The sequence below is a fragment of the Megalops cyprinoides genome, chromosome 1 (assembly GCF_013368585.1).
Source record: "Megalops cyprinoides isolate fMegCyp1 chromosome 1, fMegCyp1.pri, whole genome shotgun sequence".
NCBI classification, from domain to species: Eukaryota; Metazoa; Chordata; class Actinopteri; order Elopiformes; family Megalopidae; genus Megalops; species Megalops cyprinoides.
The window spans coordinates 73700898-73720457 of NC_050583.1; the positions used below are offsets into that span (position 1 = coordinate 73700898).

A 19560-nucleotide genomic window follows, 5' to 3' on the forward strand; every position below is an offset into this window, starting at 1 on the left:
ACACACATATAATGCAAAGAGTCAGCCTGAGAGGGAAAAAAATTACCGAGGTCCAGACCTCGGCGACGTCATAGCTGGTTACGGGGTGTTTGCATCAAAATGCAGTTAACGTCCGTGACAGTGCGCATGTGCATGACTGTGACACCAGCTCTGACAGAGGCAGTGGGAATTGATTAAACTAGTAGTATTAGCTAGCCAGACCTTTAACGTAATATTGCATTTTTGTATGATTACCACTGACATAATGTAATATATCACAAAAATAAATAAACATTTCAAGCTCTCTCGTGGGATATTTCAAGCGCTCTTGGGGGCCCTCTGGTGGACACGGGGCCCTAAGCAGGCGCTTAGTTCACTTATGCGTCAGGCCGGCGCTGGCTATATGTTATAGATAACGATATTTTAGTCCATGTTTTCTGTGTGCCTGCCATCAGGCAAGCATATTTGCAGTAATTTGTTTTTCTGTGTGTGAAAAAGGAATTGTAGGATTGTGACTAATTATAGACTACATTAGCGCTTGACCAACAGCTACCTATCTGTGACATTGGAAGGGGACTAAATCGGCTGCCTGCTGTCAGAGTGCAGTAAAGCCTGTGTTTTTCTTTGTAGTGTGCCTTTTACACCTGCTCATGGTGTCGCCCTCCTTTCCCCTCTGAGCCAGGTCCCTAATCAACCACTGTGTCATGACCAAAAATAGACCATGACAGTTTCTCTGCTGGGTCTCATATGAACTCCCTCCGTTAATGTTTACAAAGTAACAATAAATGAGTTTTTAACAAGCAACAAAACAGCAGTGACATCTACATTGAAGTGAGTTGATTTACAGAAATTTACAGATGTAACCTAATTAGTGTTATGGCCAGCTCCTTATTATAAATTAATTAGCTGATGGTGTATTATAGCCAGTTAACTAGCTGTGTATATCCTATAGCAGATGACTTTTCTCAGCGAAGGAAGGTTAATCAACTTGGATTCACATTAAGCTAGACTCTGGGCACACAGACACTGCTTACTAATGATGGGTATTTTGACCTTTTTTGCTGAACCGAATCATTTCTTACAGTTCAGTATGACGATTCAGCTCACTGAGTCACTGATGGGTTAAATATGAAATGCTTAAATCATGATTCATTACAATCACATCATAAGATGCAATAATATATTTTGGTGTTTTGAGATTTCCTTTATGTTTAATATGTACAGATTAAACTGGTACATTTGCAGCGTTTCTCACAACAGTGGCACCATCTTGCTGCATTGGCATTCAGATTTGGTTCTGTGGTAATGGTAGTACTAATGGTAGTAATTTTTCCCCATGAGCTGCCGTCGTTGCACAAATTGACTTCCAGGTGGCATCTGTAAATGCATAGGCTATTGTAACATGGCCCTTGCAACTTAGATGAAGGAAAAATCATATCTAAAAGAAATAAAGCTACATTTGCTACATTGCAAAGTGAATTGGATACATTTACAGGGGTTTACATCGTGAAGATATGCAAGAGTTACTGTGTTGCTACCAACAGCATAGGCTACCCAGATATGAAAGGTAATGAAAGAAACCAGCTGGAGCGGATTGTTTCATTACTTCAAAACATTGTTTAAATTTGTAGTCTCGAAAAACGAAACATTTTTTTTTTTTTTTTACAAATCACGTTATGGCTGAGTTTCGTTTTTGAACTCTTATCAATCACCATTTCTTATTTTTGTACATGCATTTTATCTCACGTTTTGAGTGTTCCTTCCAAACGAGATTTGAAGCAGCAGCGATACGAGCGACTTTCGTGACTGCATGTGTAGACAATGCATGATTTTGCGTTGTTTTCTTCTACATGTGGACATAATCCACATTCAGGGCTTCATCAGTTGATGTTTTTATCAGTCGCAACTAGGCATTTACACAAAAATTTCAATTTCAATTCAATTTTATTTGTATAGTGCTTTTTACAACACAAGTTGTCACAAAGCAGCTTTACATTGTTCCCAGGCCTGAGACCCCCTGAGAGCAAGCCTAAGGTAACATTGGCAAGGAAAAACTCCCTAAATAACAGGAAGAAACCTTGAGTAGAGCCCAGCTCTGAGGGAGAGCCCATCTGCTTCTGGCTGGCACTGGGCAGATAGAATTACAGAGAATACTAAAGTTGTAAGACAATTAAATTATATAGACAATAGTAATTACACAACAGAGTAATTATAAAATGTAATCCTCACATGTCTGGTTCTTGGCGCACAGTTGGCCTGATAGGCAGGGCAGCAAGATAGCTGAACTGGAAATCGGGATGTGGCGCTTGAGCTACAGCTCTAGGCAGGAGCCCGGAGCAGGGACAGGAAACAGAAAGAAAACAGTGATTAGTAGATGTTAACTGCAGGAATGAAAAACAGGATAAAGGCAAAGGGGGAGCAGAGGGGGGAAGAGAGATGCATGTGTGTAATAAGGAAAAATCCCGGCAGATAAGCACTATGGCAGTATACGTAGGGGACGAGAGGCAAGGGGCCAGCACGATCATGAGGGCGACTCTAAGGCAGTCAACACCAGACCACAGCCAGATCAGCTGAACACAGTCACCAGGCAATGATGTAGTGACAGCAATGACCACTTTAGTCTGCCAGAGACTCTAAGATCCATGCCAGCACTGTGCCATGTTCCTCAACTAAAAGTTTTGAAATAAAGATAAGTTTTTAGCCTAGACATAAAGGCGTGGAGAGAATCTGCTCCCCAAACCTCGGTGGGTAAATTGTTCCACAAAAGAGGGGCTCCATATGAAAAGGGTCTACCGCCTATAGTACTTTTAGCCACTCTTGGAACAATGAGAAGTCCCGCACTTTGGGAATGTAGAGTTTGTTGTGGAGAATATGGGTGAAGAAGGTCCTTAAGATAGGGAGGGGCAAGCCCATTTAAATGTAAGGAGTATTTTGAAATCAATGCGGTATTTGATAGGTAGCCAATGGAGAGAGGCTAGTATTGGTGTAATGTGCTCAAAGCATTTTGTTCTGGTTAGAATATGAGCAGGTGCATTTTGAACCAACTGAAGGGGCTTTAGGGAGGCATATCCACATCTTGACAAGAGGGCATTGCAATAGTCCAGTCTGAATGTAACAAAAGCATGGATTAGATTTTCAGATATATTCCTCAAATGAGAGAAAGCAGTCCTGGCAGTATTTTTTCTATGTGTTTCAAAAGAGAGCTCAGAATTGATAGTGACAAAAAGGTCTTTAATGGTTGCACTTGAGGCCAGGGAGACACCATCAAGATTTAATGTAAACAGTATAAGGGCCAGGTGGCCTGTAAACTATTACAAGGATAAACAGCTGAGATTAAGTCTTGTCAGGATGTGCAAAGCTAAGTACTAGCAATTCAAATAAATTAAAGTCATAGCCAGTTTTAAAAGTGGCACAGAGTTTAGAGCTACACTATATGGACAAAAGTATTTGGCCACACCTGTTTTTCAGGGTCTGGGCTAGGCCCCTTATCTCCAGTGAAGGGCAATCTTAATGCTTCAGCATACCAAGACATTTTGGACAATGCTATGCTTCCAACTTTGTGGCAACAGTTTGGGGAAGGCCCTTTTCCATTCCAACATGACTGTACCCCAGTGCACAAAGCAAGGACTATAAGGACATGGTTTGATGAGTTCGGTGTGGAAGAACTTGACTGGCCCGCACAGAGCCCTGACCTCAACCCCATCGAGCACCTTTAGGATGAACTGGAACGGAGATTGCGAGCCAGGCCTTCTCGTCCAACATCAGTGTCTGACCTCATAAATGCTCTACAGAATGTATGGGCACAAATTCCCACAGAAACACCAAAATGTTGTGGAAAGCCTTCCAAGAAAAGTGGAAGCTGTTATAGCTGCAAAAGGGGCACCAACTCCATATTAAAGTATATGTATTTGAATACAATGTCATTACAATGTAATGGTCAGGCGCCCGAATACTTTTGTCCATATAGTGTATATATTATTTTTATTGCTGCAGTGTAGTCTTGTAGTCATATTTTTGATCTTTTCATTTTTAATCCTAAATTATGAAACATGAACGAAGGAGAGAAGAAATTGTCAAATCAATTTGTTTGTATTCCTGGACAGGAGAAAAACATAAAAAGCTATTGAAAAACTTAAACGTTGCTCAATATAAACTTACTATCCAATATTGATTTGTTATTCAGTGTTGTCACTATGATGTTTAAATTTATATTTTTGTCAGTTTTTCAAGCTGAAGTCAAATTTCCACTCTTGATTACAAAGGTGGACAATACTGCTGTTTTCAACTTAATTTTCTAAAGCACCTTGAGTTGCATGCACTTTCTGTCAGAAAGGTGTCTTTCCTTTTAAATATGTTTATGCTCCCAAAAAGAAGCATATGGATGTTTTATGTTTTTGACAATCATTTCTGCAAATTAATAAAAATTACTGCAGATTAAAGAGTAGTGTTTTTATTATTTTGAAATTTTACTTCAGATTTAGAATTTTAATTTTCTATAAAATATAATACATTTTAATGTAATGTAATTTCACATAACATCAACATTTATTTTTGGCCCGCGGCCCTCCATCCAGATTAATTTTTGGCCCTTCATAGGAAAGAATTTGGGCACCTCTGGTTTGGAAGAAAATATTTTAAAGGGAGCAGGGGAGATTAAACTTTAATTTCTTATAGTTATAATGTCTTATTTAAATTAATGTTCTGTTTGATTGGTTGGGTATTCATGTGCAATTTGTTCAATAAAAGCATGTTCAAAATAATTGATTTCATTTCTTTATTCAGTGGGCATAGGCTATTCAATGTTTGAGGTCTATGTTAGCAGTATACTTATTAAAGCAGAAAGACATAGGGACTGTATAGCTAACATGCACACTTAAATATTTGTTTAATGTCAGTCAAAAAGTTGTGAAAGTTTCAATCAAATTTTATTTTTATTTCTCATTTGACAATGGAAATTGTCACAATGCACTGAACACAGAGCGCAGTACATTTCAAAAAGAAATAAAACACCCAGAATACTGAGTGTCAATTCATTAAAAAGAAAAAAAGGAAATTGCTCCATGACCAAAGGAAGAGGTGGTAGAAAGAGTCACCGCAGTCAGTCTTGGTAGCTGGGTAAAACTTAACCGGCTGGGTAACTTTCTTTTGGCAGTGGAAAACGGGAAATGTTAACAGTGGAACAGTGGAAAAACATGAAAAAGGCATTAGTTCATTTCATTAGTTCCAGTTTAATTGCAGGGCGGTGGAAAGGGGATGACATGGGGGGGCTTCAATTGAACAGTAGGCCGTGTAGTTGTGGTCCAGGCATCTTGTCCTTGCAGGGAAAGAGAGAGGGAGAGTGGCAATAGTTGTTAGAATAGTATGATTAGGCACTTTGTGTGCAGTATATAATGTGGGGCATTGCGACTCTATGAAGCTTCTATGGAAGCATACAGAAGTAGTTGAGAAGAAAGGTTAGGACCTATGGCCGTGAAGGTGGTCTGAGACTATCCAGACTGAATATGCAAAAGCACTGCTTTCATTGATGTTGTGTTATCACAGGGCATTTCAATCGGTGATTTAGAACTGCTGGTTAAATGTGAATTAGATGATGATAATGCATTCGCCTGGTGTAAATGCATATATTCTTGGGTTGTTGCTGAAAAAATGTTATCTCTTGACTGTTTATTATATAGAGCTGTTTTGAGGTATCTTCCTATCAGTGTTAACATAATAAAGTTTTTATTAGCAATGTACTTTCTGCTTTAGTTTTAATTTGTATTTTAATTTGTTAATTTTGTAATTATTCAAAATTATGTTTCCAATAAACAATCTGTGAATTTTGTACATTGCTTGATGCAAGCAATAATGTTAACATGTTTGCTGTTTAAAATCCATGTAGTTATTCATTTAAAATATTATATATACCCATCCTTCATGTGATATTGGGTATTTATCTGTTTTTTCACTTAAATATATGCTCAATATGGGTTCAAGAATGTACCTTTATGTGCAGATGAATACCAAAAGCTGCAGTATCCTCCTCCCAAGCGTCTGGATGCAGAAATATTTGTCTTTCTCCAGTGCAGCATTCTGTACATTCTCCAAGCATCCTTAATTGAAATTTGAAAAAGAAAATCCTTCAATCCTGTGCGAAGTAATGTGCTTTTACTGGTTGAGAGAAAAGGGTTTATAGTATCGGTACAAGAAACCATGCTCTTACTCTTGTTACAGGGTCCGGTACATTGAAGATCGACTTTGTTGGAGAACTGAATGACAAAATGAAAGGCTTCTACAGAAGTAAATATGCAACTCCTACAGGAGAAATCCGCTATGCTGCTGTCACACAGTTTGAGGTAAACATATTATGCCCATATGTTCAATTTGTACGTTATGTAGGTGTAGCTGTGGTCATTAGTCTTGAGTGATAATGGTACAATGTGATGTGATTTTAAGGTTTAGGTTCTGGGTCGGTCGCCTGTTTTATACTTAGACATTGTCTAAGACATTGTACCTGACTTCGTGAAGTAAAATACCATCCTTATACATGGGTTTCAGACTTCTCAAAGATGTAAGATTTAGCAGCATCTTCCATGCAACTAATTAAGGTAATTCTCTGTTGAAAAATTCATTACATGTTTTCTTACCTTGAGTATGGTTTATGTGGGAGGCATTTTTATGATGCTCGCTAGAATCACTGAGTCACTTCTATGTAGAACTAAAACAAAACAAAAAACACTTTCTGGTAATGCTGAATCTTCATTATTTCTCTTCCCATGCTACATTAATACAGGCCTACTATGGATTTGGACTAACATTTAGAAGATGGTGGAAAGAAAATGAGCTTGTTAATTTCCACTGTCCTCTCTGAACTATGTGTTCCAAGGATTGCTGGGTGGGTAGCTCACAATAGCTGACTGGATTCTGTTGGCTACCGCTGTGAGTTTTAATGTTGCTCACAATTATGGCTGTGACAGCAGTGACATTGTTACAACGAGGAGAAGTAAGAAAATAATGCATTCGAACATAACTCTGTGAAGTTAACATGAAAAAATTACAGTAGCTAACAGACGTTAGCTAGCTCATTTACTCTCCCTTTAACTTTCCTATTGTGTGTCCAGACTCAATTCTCATACAAAAATCATGTCTGGTCCATAGTCGAATGAAGTGAATGAGTTTCCTGAAAAGCTACCCCCACATCACTACTGTTTGGCTGTATGAAATGTGTCAGTGGTCTTTTAAATATCAATTCCAAAGGAATGTCAACAGGCAGGTGTTTGGCTCTACAGAATTCAGCTGTGGTGTCCCACTTAATCAATTCTTCATTGAGAATATTCTTTGCAGTATCTTACCTATAGTAGGTAGCCTAAATGGATAGGATGGGCTTTTATTGTTTCCTACTACAGGCTGAGAACGTATACATGTATTGAAGATTTCTTGTCTGTCCATTTCTATGTTTGCCATTTTATATTGCCATGCTTGCCAAGTTATATTTGTGTATATTTGCTGATTTAATGCACATCTCATTTTCTTTTAGGCTGCTTCATTCATGTGTAACCTTATTATTATTATTACAACTGTCATTATTATTATGTTATTATTACAGCTGTAAATAAATATTGACTTCCAAACCATGATATGTAGGCCAAGAAGATTAGAAAATCAAAACAGTTCATACCAATATTAATCAAAATTGCTAGGGTGATTATTTCCTGCAGATTGATTTAAATGGTCTCTCTGCTGTCTCTTCATTCAAAACAGTGCTTGACACTGCTCGGAAAGATCACGCTGGAAAAGGGTACAATTTACAAATGTGTAATGTTAAAAACCCACTCACTTTAAGATTTTTGTTAACTGTATCAACCAACACTGTGAGCATTATGATTTTAATATGATTTCCAGAGGCCACCGCTTCTGTGAAGTCACTGAAATGATTACAGCATTCATTCTCAATATGTACTCATCTGCTTTTGTGGAAAATGGGTTTACCAGTAGCTAGAGATTGGCTTTTCTAGCACATATTAGCTAGCCATCAACAAATGGTTAATATGAAGTGCATTTTTATGCCTCTGCTGTCAATTTGCATATGGTGTGCATATTGACAGTAGTTAGGGAGCTCTTGTGAGAGTGTTGCTCACTGGAGCAGCTATTCTCAAACTGCTCTGGACTGCAGGTCTGTGATAGGTGGCCAAGGGGTCCTTTGAGAAAATTTGAGAATTGTATGCTTGTTTGAGTTAACAGCACACATTCAGAAAACAATATTCACTGAAGCTTGTATGGTTATATACTAATGTTGGGATTGATTGAACGTGAACAGTGCAAGTGTCCCCCTGTAATGACCGTAAAGTATCCCAAACCTACCATATTAACTATATTCAAGGTGAAAAAAATGTGAACTTTTTCAGGTGAGTACTATTTTGATTCCTTTATAGATTTGTATCATTGAAATGAGATGCCTGCCTGTGAAGATGAAATATCCTCATCATAGCCTCTCCTGATCTGCATTCTCTTCAGGCTACTGATGCTCGCAGGGCCTTCCCTTGCTGGGATGAGCCAGCTATCAAAGCCACCTTTGACATCACCCTCATCGTTCCAAAGGACAGAGTAGCCTTGTCAAATATGGTATGTATTTGCCATTTCCTCTTTCTCCATGCAGTCATTTATCCACAAATGAGCAGGACTCAGATTTGTCACTGTTTTGATTGCTTGCTTCCTTAGCTACATGGCTTACATAATGTTCATCATGAATACACAATGAAAAGTGTCCTCTACAAAACATTTCCACAGCTACATTAAATCTGGTAAACTAAATACATGCTGTTAAGGAAAGCAGCAATAAATCCAATTCATGAATATTTAAATATGACCCAGAACTGGACAAAAAATTATTTTGTGTGTGGTGCCAAAACAGAGTAAGTGCACTATGAAAAAAAGACCTGTAATAGCAGAGCTAAGTCTATTTGGATCTAGACTAAGCAGTAAAAAAGATAACTAGAATGCAGGACATATATCAGTAAAAATTGTGTTTAAATCAAAGGAGCTTTTGGGACTACATTTAAATACTGTGTCCAGTTCTTAACATTACACTAGAATAAGGTTGTGGATGTCAAACATATAGGTTAAGTTATGAAAAGAGCTTTTATCCTCGTAGAAGACTTGGAAGATTTCTGGCTATTAAAGTTTTAAGTGGATTATGAGAGCTATTTCAAATTGAGTTCTGTCAGGAGAACAAGAGGGCATATATTATGGTAGTTTTAACATTATGTATGACTCATCAGGACACAGTGACAGCAAAGACTCTGGGATTGATGACATCTTCAGAATTTAATATTTTTCCCATGTCTAAATTGCTGAAACTGCCTATTTATATTTATTGTCTAAGTATATTTTAACGCTGGGATAATGAAGTGTATTAATGTAACAGTAATTAATGTAACAGTAACAGTTACGATATTAAGTTGAAACTTTATCAAATTAAATTTAGGGTAAAATATCATGGCTAAAGTTTTACTACCAGGGCATGGGCAGCTTTTAAGCTTTGAACGGCATATGCCAAGATTTCTTTGAGTTTCTCTCTTGTACGTAATACAGTATATGTAACATTATGTATATATTTTTTGTGTAATACAGATTATAAAACCAGGGAGCTTAATATGCAGCACACTCAGGAAATCTGAACCTTGCACAGTGACTAACTTGTCCTTCCCCAACTGCAGAATGTCATTGATCGAAAGCCATATCCAGATGATGACAGCCTTGTAGAGGTGAAGTTTGCCACCACACCCATCATGTCCACGTACCTTGTAGCATTCGTCATCGGCGAGTATGACTTTGTTGAAAGTCAGTCATCAGATGGCGTGACAGTTCGTGTCTACACCCCCATTGGAAAGTCAGAACAAGGGAAATTTGCTTTGGAGGTGAGTGTCATTGTAGCTATTCACTTTCTTTAAACTGGTCCATGTAATGCTTGTTATGCTGTCTGTGAGTATGTAAGATATTGTGACCCTCAATTGTTTTTTATTTGGGAGACACAATCATGCTGAGTGGTAAGCAAAGATGAGCATTCAACAGCACATTAAGACCTTGAAGATAGATCAGAACATCAGGTCATTTGGAGCAGTGAAATGACATATATTTCAATGACAATTATTTCAGAAGATTGAAATGTGTGTATTTGAGAAAAAAGGCCCTCGCTTCAATGTAAAATGTCAGATGTAGAATATAATCACATGCAGAATATCTATGTTGCCCTCTCAAAACTAGTGTCTACCAGACTGCATGGCAGATATGCTAATGTAGATCAATATCATCTGTTCTGTTTGAATCTGTCTATTGAGTGCCCACTCTTTTTAGTGGAAAATGCAGTGATGGGCTGATACCTATGCTGGAGCCCCAGTATATACAAATTTGAGGAAGCTTCAGTAGTCCTATACCCAAGTAAAGCCCAGTAAGGGCTTTGATTTCCCCTGAGGACACATTCTTGACACCTCTTGCTCTATTCTGTAGTACATACATGTTGTTTATCTGTGCCATTAAGCCAAACATCCAACTGGCACATATTTGTAAAAGCACTCAAATGGGAGGAATTATTTCAGATAAATGTAGTATTGAAAGTTGCAAATGTTCTATGATGCCATTTGACCTTCTCCTTACTGGTGATGTCACATAGTTATCACTTGGTTCTTCTTTATCCTGTCTCTCATCTGTCTCCTCTGTCACTCCTTCTAACTCAACCCATGGAACCTCATTGCTGTCTTCTGACATAACTTTTCCTGAAATTAATACAGTAATATCTGTCTGACAACCTGACTGTATGTCTGCTTGGCTATCTTTATATAAATAATTTGTTTATACTGTATATATATATTATATTTAATACTGAAAATAATAGATAAATAGGTAATTGATTTGACTCTCCTTTATAAATGTTGAAAGCTTTTCCCTTACTTCCCCCCCTACTCCTTACTGCCTCAGGCCTGATTGAATCTTCATCTTCATCTGCACAACCCAAAGATTTAGTTTCTTAAAGATTACCATCTGCCAGAAGTTTCAGAATCTCTAAAGCTGTACACCCTAAACAGACGGTTTTTTATTTTATATGAACTTGGTATAATATGAAAATGGATTATATTTGTTGTAAAAACAGATTTGTATTATCTAAATAGATTTCCTGACATTGTATCTTTTTACACTTATGCTATCTGTAATGGACTACAGGTTATATCAGTTCAGACATCAGACAGTCCATTGCAATGGATTGGATGTTGGTGGGCATGTGTAAATGTTCAAAAGACGCATTTAAATCCGACTGTGATTGGATTTGCCACACTACTTCCCGAGACAGTTGAGGATACATTGTGGCCTTGTTGAGGGCACGTGTAAACACTTCAGACTTTCAAACCATTTCTGACGATTTGTGGCACCCTATAAGCTGGCCCCTTTTGAGAACCTCCTGTGTTTACTAGGACCTCTCTCATTTGTGTTTCCATTTGGCACCATGCATACACTTCCACAACTTCTTATGCACCCAATGTTGATGCGAGAGTGTCAGTACACCACCTTCGCTACTGGCAACAACAAAGAGAGAAATGGCACAATTCAGTTGTTGTTGAAATATTTGTGGATAAATAAATCCAGTGGATAAATGGACATATGTAATTGATAATCATAAAAACACATGTCAGTTGCTTGTCAGTATATTAACTTATGTTGTCAGGAAACCTGTTTCACTCATTAGCATATGATTTTACATATTTTTAGGGAAAAGAGAAAATCAATCACATTGCGAACAACGGGGATGCATTTGGGGCACATTTTAATGTGAGGTGTAAATGCGCCAGAGGTGTGTGGATGACTGTTTCATCAAGGCTGCTCATATGTGGATAATACCGGGTGAAAATTCACCTTTTGTATATCTGTCTAGGTGGTACACCAAATAACTGCAGGGAAAGTTAGATACTTTAGGGGAGTTAAAAGTTATGGAGTTAAAAATGCAGCCTATGCAGTATGACTTCTAGGATGAGTGCCTTTCTGGGTGGAGACATCTACCATTAATTCATTTGTTCTTTGCCAGCAACTTGTGCTCCTGAAGAGCAAGATTCTTCAATTCTAGATCCAACTTGCTGTCCTCTAGTGTAAAATTGAATTCAGTGTTCCACTGGTTTCCCCTTGTGTGCATGTTGCAAAAGGGAGGGACAAGTCTTTAGAGCTGCCAGGATGAATAGTTGGATACTAAAGGCCAAAGTCACAGGAAATGCTGTGCACATTGTGAGGAGGAAATTACTCTAGAAATGACAAATTACAATTATTTCAAGCAAGATTTTAGACTTAAATTTAGTGAGGGGCTGGTGTATGAGAGAGCTGATGAGGTTTATGGAGCACTGTGCCTCCTTGTGGAACAAATAAGACCTGTACCAATAAGGTTACACTTGAACCGGAGGGTCACCGATTCATTCAGCCAGCACATGCATAGAGTAGTTGATGAATATTAAAACTAGGGGTAAAGGGGCAAGAAGGTTGAATGGGGCTAAAAAGTCAATGCAGACTTTCCAGGTGGCAGGTGTCAGGGATTCTTTTAATAATAGCAATGTCAGCATATCTAATAAAGTATATAATTAAGAGGCTTAGTGCAAGCAGGAGTGAGGACAGGGGAGAAGAGAGAATAGGACAGTGCTGTCAACATATTGAGGTGCCTTTGAATAGTAGATGTTGCAAAAAAAGAAGATTTTGGAATGAAAGTTTTTTGTGTTAAATAGAGGCTGTGACATTCTGTGTATTGCAGAGACATGGCTGAATATAGGGGGTAGGGAGGAGTACAGTAGTCTTGTCTGTAGAAGCTGCTTAGAAAATCGAATTCATTGGGGGTAGCCAGGAAGAAACCTTTACTCTGAAAAAGAGCATTGCTGCTTTGTCTAATGTTTGCGAAAGACCACCTTGATGATCCTGTAGACTTCTGGAAGAATGTTCTTTGGACAGATGAGTCTAAAAGTGATCGTTTTGAGTACAACCAGAAATGCGATTTGTCAAAAACCTAACACTGCCCACCACCAAAATAACCTGTTCCTAGCTGTCAGGTATGGTGGTGGGAGTGTCATGGTTTGGGGCTGCTTTTCTGCTTCTGTGCCTGGGCAACTTACTATCATTGAGGGCACAATGAATTCAGAGATATACCAAAATATTCCAAAGACTGTCAGGTCATCCATTCGTGAGTTGAAGTTGTGCCTAAAATGGGTGCTGCAGCAAGATAATGATTCTAAGCATTCCAGAAAATCAATTGGATTAGCCAAGTTAAAGTTGGACTTCATTTCATGGCAACACCTGAAGGGGGCTGTTCATGCAAGACAGATATGAGAGAATAATTAGTAGTTACAGAAGAAATTTGGTTGAAGTCACCTCTACTAAAAGAGGAGGCAAGTCATTGAATTGAAAGATTCTCTTATTTCTGCAAGCAAGGGGGGTCGCCCGATTATCGGCCTGGCCGCTTATGGGATCTGATATTCAGCATTTTCACGAGTAATAGCCTATAAAGACTGGACTGGAGACTGGACACTGGAACTTATTAAACGGGTTATGTAATGCAACATCAAGCTATATCGATATGAACTGTATTGTCTCATCGTATATCTTGTTTAAAAATATATTGATATACCTTAAAAAGTCTATATAACGCCCAGCCTTACAGCTGACTAGCAAAAAAATTGATGGGCTATAACGCTATTTCTTGCACGTCACTTACCAGGGACGATCATACTCTCAGTCTCAACCCATGACTACTAGTAACGTTACTGAAATGTGTCCTGAAGCTGTCTCTGACTTATTTTATAAAATTTCAGGGAGCTGTTTTGTTTATTTATTTATTTAGCAACATTTTCAGTTCACTGCTGGGAGCTCCCTGCACTTTTTGTTTTAAGATAATGTTGAAAAGTTCTCTTTTAATTAAACATATGCTTAAAGGCATTTCAACAAAGTTTTGTATTGGAGTTTTTACTGCAAATGTATATCGGTCCCAAATATCGATTATTGGTCTCCTTGATTACTAATAAAACATATCGGTCGAGCCGTAATACACATTACATATTTTGTAAAGTAAATAATGAAAATATACCTTATTTTTTCTGTGTCTCTGTTATTTAGGCTATTGTTATAGAAAACTGAGGTATAAAACACTGACTTGCATTTTGCAAAAATAAAGGCCATCCCATGAAGGGTTCATTAAATATCACATAGCACTGTATAAGTAAATTATTTTTGACCAAGTCAGGCGTCTTTGTTTCTGCCATTTCCTTTAAAAAATCAGCAGATTGTTTGGGTCCAAATCTGTAGTAGTTGTTTTTCCTGTCAAGGACATTACATTTAGGTTTTGTGGTCTCATTCTTTGAAAACATCCATTTATATTGAAAAACCAGGTTTGTCCACTAGATGATGCGGCCTGGAGTTGGTCATTTGAAAGACAGAATAAACTAAAATGCAATTCTTATTTTTCTGTCTTTGTGACTGTGGCAGCTGCAGTTAGGGCGCATTTTACCATCTTCAAAATACTTCTCATGTTGCTTTAGAAACAGAACTATTAAGGTTTTGATTTTGTTTTTTGTCTTTTATAGCATGTTGTAGACTAATTTTTAATTGTGATTTAGTTTAAAATAAGTAGTCCTTTTTCATTTGGTGTTTCCATTATTTATTCCATTATAAAACTGTGCTGTTGCCTCAGTTGGTTGAGTTTGCTCTCTTTTTTACAATTACATCCCTGTCTGAGCTGACATGGAAGTAGCAGCATATGGACAAGAGCCAATGATTGAGGGAGAGTGGAGAGGAGGATCCATTGGTGTTTTAGACTCACGATGAGAGAAGTTAATTCTCAATGGCAAAAGTTGTAAGGAAGTGTTTTTGCATATGTGCTATGAGTTGTTCCTCAGAGCGTGTGCTCAGCACAGCTGGAAATATTGTAACCCCATCCCGCACCTAGCGACCTGACAAAGTTACTGCTTGTATTCCTGGTGAAAGTGTGTAGGAATGGCCAGTGGTGTAGTCTAGTAGTGGGTATACTGTGATGATTCCCTCCACCCCCTCCCTCCACTCACATGCACAGCCCAGCGCAACACCCAGCAACCCCATAACTACCACCTTAATCACCAATGCATACTGTACATGCATTCACACACAGCTGAGGTCATTCCAAAGAACTGGGTATGTATTTTCAGAGAATGAAACCTATTTATTTCAAGCAACATTACATGTTTAAAGTAGCATAGTGTCCGTGGGGGTGGGGGTAAGGGGGGGTATCCAGACTACAGAGCTTTCCAGATGTGTTTGTACTCTGGCATCAAAACTTTGCTTTGCCTCCTTGCATCCATGGCAGAGCGATAGCAGAACTGTGTAGGAACACCAGAGTTTTTTTGAGCACACATAGGCCTACAGAACGGACAGCTAGAGGACCGTGAGGAGAAATTAACCGTTCAATAAACTGTTTGATACACATGTGTATTAGTGTTTGATGTTTTGAAATTAATGTTTTTATACCAGATATAATGTAAATTAATGGTATTCTGGAAATTACAAGGTTTAGTATAATTATATTGAATAATTTAAGTGATATATGTGCACACATACCAATCATAGGTCAAAACATTGCTAAATTTGGCTGAATTATAAAAGCCAGAAGTGATACTAAATGAAGAGCCGTTTGGGAGCCGAAAGAGCTGGCTCTTATTGCTGAGCTGAGCCAAATGATCTGGCTCATTAAAAAGAGGCGGAATTCCCATCACTAGATCGTTGGTGCTCAGGGTGATTGAGGGATGGGGAATGGGGGGAGGGCTGTCTGATCGGGCGATATGAAAGTCTTTTTTTCATATTCAGCGATGTTTGCACAGTTTGCTGTCTCCCAATACAGTGTTTGCGAAAAGTTAGCTTGTGAAAATTCTGTCTCAAAACTATGTTGATATGTATCCTTGTACGGTATACGGAAATCCTTGAGCTTTATTAGTGGGTATATGGCGTAGACCTGCATATCATGTACCCTACACCACTGGGAATGGCTAAGAAAATGGATAAGAAAAATACAAAACAAAGTGGTTTTCTTAGTTAATTGTTGTTGATAAATGACTGAAAGTTGACAGACTGACAGTTCAATTATTCTTTCAGGGTTTAACATTAAGATTTTTTTTCTCACTTCCCTGGTCAAGCAAGTTAGTCACAAGTCTTTAAGCCCACATTAAATTTCTACTTATCTGGATATGGTATATTTTAACTAAATTAAAACATAAAAATGACTTTTTTCATCATTTTGATGACCTGTGTGTTTGCTTTGCCATTTATTTTCCCATTGTAGAGATCCATTAGACCAGTCCTGGGTTTCTATGTTCTGTTTTCTGTGATTGTGCAAATGCCACTCAAATGATTAATTAGGGGCCAAGCACCGAAGGTGCTAGGCACCTATTGTAATTGTTAGAATTGTTCACTATTATACTTTCTCCTCTGGGAGTCTATGGCAGCCCATAGAACCCCTTTATGAAATTTGGCACATTGATAGAGGACAGTCCAAAGTATCTAGGCCTCAAATTTGGGGTCAATCTACCCATCTCTGTAGCGCCACTAACAGGCCAAACTTCAAGGTACATTTTTGCTTATAACTTTTGAACCGTTTGTCCTACAGTTGTGATCTTTTTTCCCATGAATCCTTGGGTCATGACAATTTGAATGCAATATGGCGTTAGTCTGCCGTATTGGATTTTCAGCCATTTTGAATTTTTCGAAAAACCTACTTTTGTGAACTAGTCCTAGGCCGTTGATCCTATCACCACCAAATTTGGTACGTATCATCTACAGATGAGTGTGACCAAAAGTTATTCAAAGACTTTAACTAGGGCAAACGATACGGCCGCTGTCATCCAATGAAATTCCATAGTGAAGACAACAAAACAGGAAGTGAGTCATATCTCAGCAATGCTTTGTTGGAGTGATGCCAAACTTGGTACACTTTTTGGTATTAGCAACACTGGGTATGCACCAGGTTTTATGAAATTTGGGGGCGCTATACCATTAAAATCATTAAAATACCCATTACTCTGGCAGAAAAGCAGATATCTCAGCTAAATTTCTTGTGCTTCATCAAAGTTAAGGATCCTACATGGGAACTTATGAAACCTCCACATCAGCCATTTTGTGTTTCATCCATCCTTGATTTTGTCAAAAACACATTTAACCGCCTCCTCCTAGAGTTATGGCACAATGAGGTTTTGTGTATTACCTCTTTGGACCATTGTCTTTAACAGTTGTTAAAGGATAGTTGCCAGGTTGAACAATGTGGCCGCAGTGTACTCACAAATTCACCTGTGAAGTCACCATAAGAATAAGAATAAGAATAAGAAATACTTTATTAATCCCAAAGGAAATTTGAGTGTCACAACTGCACCGTCCAGCACACATCAAAAACAACAAAAGAATAAATTGAATAAAATAAATAGAGAGGCATAAAATACAACAAATAGAAAGATGTTTGTGCAATTATGCGTTGTGCAGTAGCTGTCATATAATAAATAAATGAGAATAGTGAGATGGAGAAGTTATCATGCTTGTGCTATGATTATATACATAGTATATAATAAATTATGAAATAAGAATAAACAAGAGTAAGGTTATTGCTATTATACATTATGAAGTGCAGTAGAAAAACAGTTATTGTTGTACAATGTGCATAACAATGATAACTGTATAGTGCAAATCCTGACCAGATAGCTAGAGAACAGTTATTGTCCCATGTGCAAAAATTATGTGTGTGGGGGGGAACAGCACAGGGCATCAGGTGCCAGTCAATCCCATGTTGCAGCAGAGAGGGGAAGAGTTGTATAGTTTGATGGCTGCAGGCAGAAAAGACCTTCTGTGCCTCTCAGTGGAACATTTGGGGGAGATCAGCCTGCCACTGAAGGTGCTCTTCATCTTCACAAGCCTGTCATGGAGAGGATGGGAGGTGGTGTTTAGGATGCTCACCAGCTTGTTAAGGAAGAGTGGCCATATCTCTGCAATGCTTTTGTTCATTGGCATAAAAGTCGATACACATGCTTACAATTAGGCCTGGGTGCCACACAGCAAGTTTAGTGAAATTTGGCCAGTTTGGGGTGCTATACTGAAAAACAGGTTTAAACATTTATTATGTTTAAACTGGGTATTAGAAATCCCAGTAGACTTTGTAATTTATATCAACAGTGTATATAAATTACGAAGAGACTTAAAACAACATATATCCATAAACAATACACTCAGTTTTGTAAACATTTGGAGGGGAATAGCAGCATGACTCTATGACGGCATTTCTTTATGCATGTACTGTCAATAAATGATTTTTTTTTTGTCTGTACAAAAAGTGCCAGGTGCAGCATGAAATGGATTGCACTAGTGGAGAATAGTGTCTGTCTGGTCCTATGGGGGGATTAATGGTTCAGTGAGGGGGGGGGGGGGGGGGGGGGGGGACAAGAGTGTTCATGATCTTCACAGCCTGGGGTATGAAGCTATTTAGAAGCCTGGTTGGAATCAAATGAAATGATTTCTTTTAATGAATAATATTTGATGTTCAAAAAGTCAAAAAAGGTGTTAAAAATGGGGGGTCCTTTCCTAATCAGGGACATTTTATTATATTCAGCTAATATGGTATGTTCTCTGCCATTTTCCCATGATTTTGGATTTTTTCAAATACCCAAAAATTGCACTCCTCCAACAGCCTTGGCACTTCTCATTGCAATGTCCCAGGAAGGCACACTGCATTTTATGGCACTGCTTATGTTTAAGCTTGACATATATGTAGTGGGGGCAGTACAGTGGTGCAAATGGGTAGCAGTACTGCCTAACATTATGGAGGTTTCAAGTTTTTCAAATTGAGCACATTCTAGTTTTTTCCACCCATGAAGTAGTCTTGTCTAAGACTACTATTCATGCCTGTATTTGCATGTACATATTAGTGTGTGTCATCATTCTTACCCTGAACCTGATCATATTCCCAGTAAGATGTTTAAATGGACCATAAAATACAACCACAGGCATTATTCCTACATCCATGGCAAGAGTGTCCCAGATAAGCTCTGCAAAGGACAGCCATGAGGTTTCCCACGGGTTATCTTATTTGGGAAAATGGCTCAGATGATGTTCACTTTTGCACTTGTTTTCTTACTGTGTAGAATATTGTGAAAAATTTTCTCATAATTGCTCCAAGACTGCAAGCTTTTCATTAGCCATGGCAGTTAGCCAGTGAGTGAATTATGATTATGATTCCATGCAAAACATTGAATATGTAAATATGTAAATTTATAGGAGAAATATTCCAAATAAGGTGTTTACATTAATTAATATTCCATTGAATAGAGGAATAACCCTCTCAATCCTCTTTAGGTTATGGAGGACTTATTTAGGTTTCTCATAACCATAATCTGAATGAGCCGGTTATCAAAATAATGTGTTTACTTGACTCATGTCATATTTGTAATAGTTGAATATTGGGATTAAACATCTGAATATCAGTGTGCAAGTAAATGATTGACTTGATTATTTAACTCTACACTCTTTACATTTAAATTTACATTATGTCATTTAGCAGATGCTCTTACCCTGAGTGACTTC

The 19560-nt window shown here is 38.0% G+C and overlaps 1 protein-coding gene across 2 annotated transcripts in view; it reads left to right on the forward strand.

Annotated features, from left to right (window-relative positions):
* The window catches only part of npepps (aminopeptidase puromycin sensitive), a 124174-nt gene that overhangs the window by 37203 nt on the left and 67411 nt on the right, over window positions 1-19560 (forward strand). For both annotated transcript variants that reach the window (XM_036523759.1, XM_036523766.1), the window contains exons 4-6: window positions 6193-6314; window positions 8473-8580; window positions 9675-9875. In XM_036523759.1, the coding sequence (XP_036379652.1) occupies window positions 6193-6314; window positions 8473-8580; window positions 9675-9875 (431 nt within the window). The remainder of the gene's footprint in view (window positions 1-6192; window positions 6315-8472; window positions 8581-9674; window positions 9876-19560) is intronic.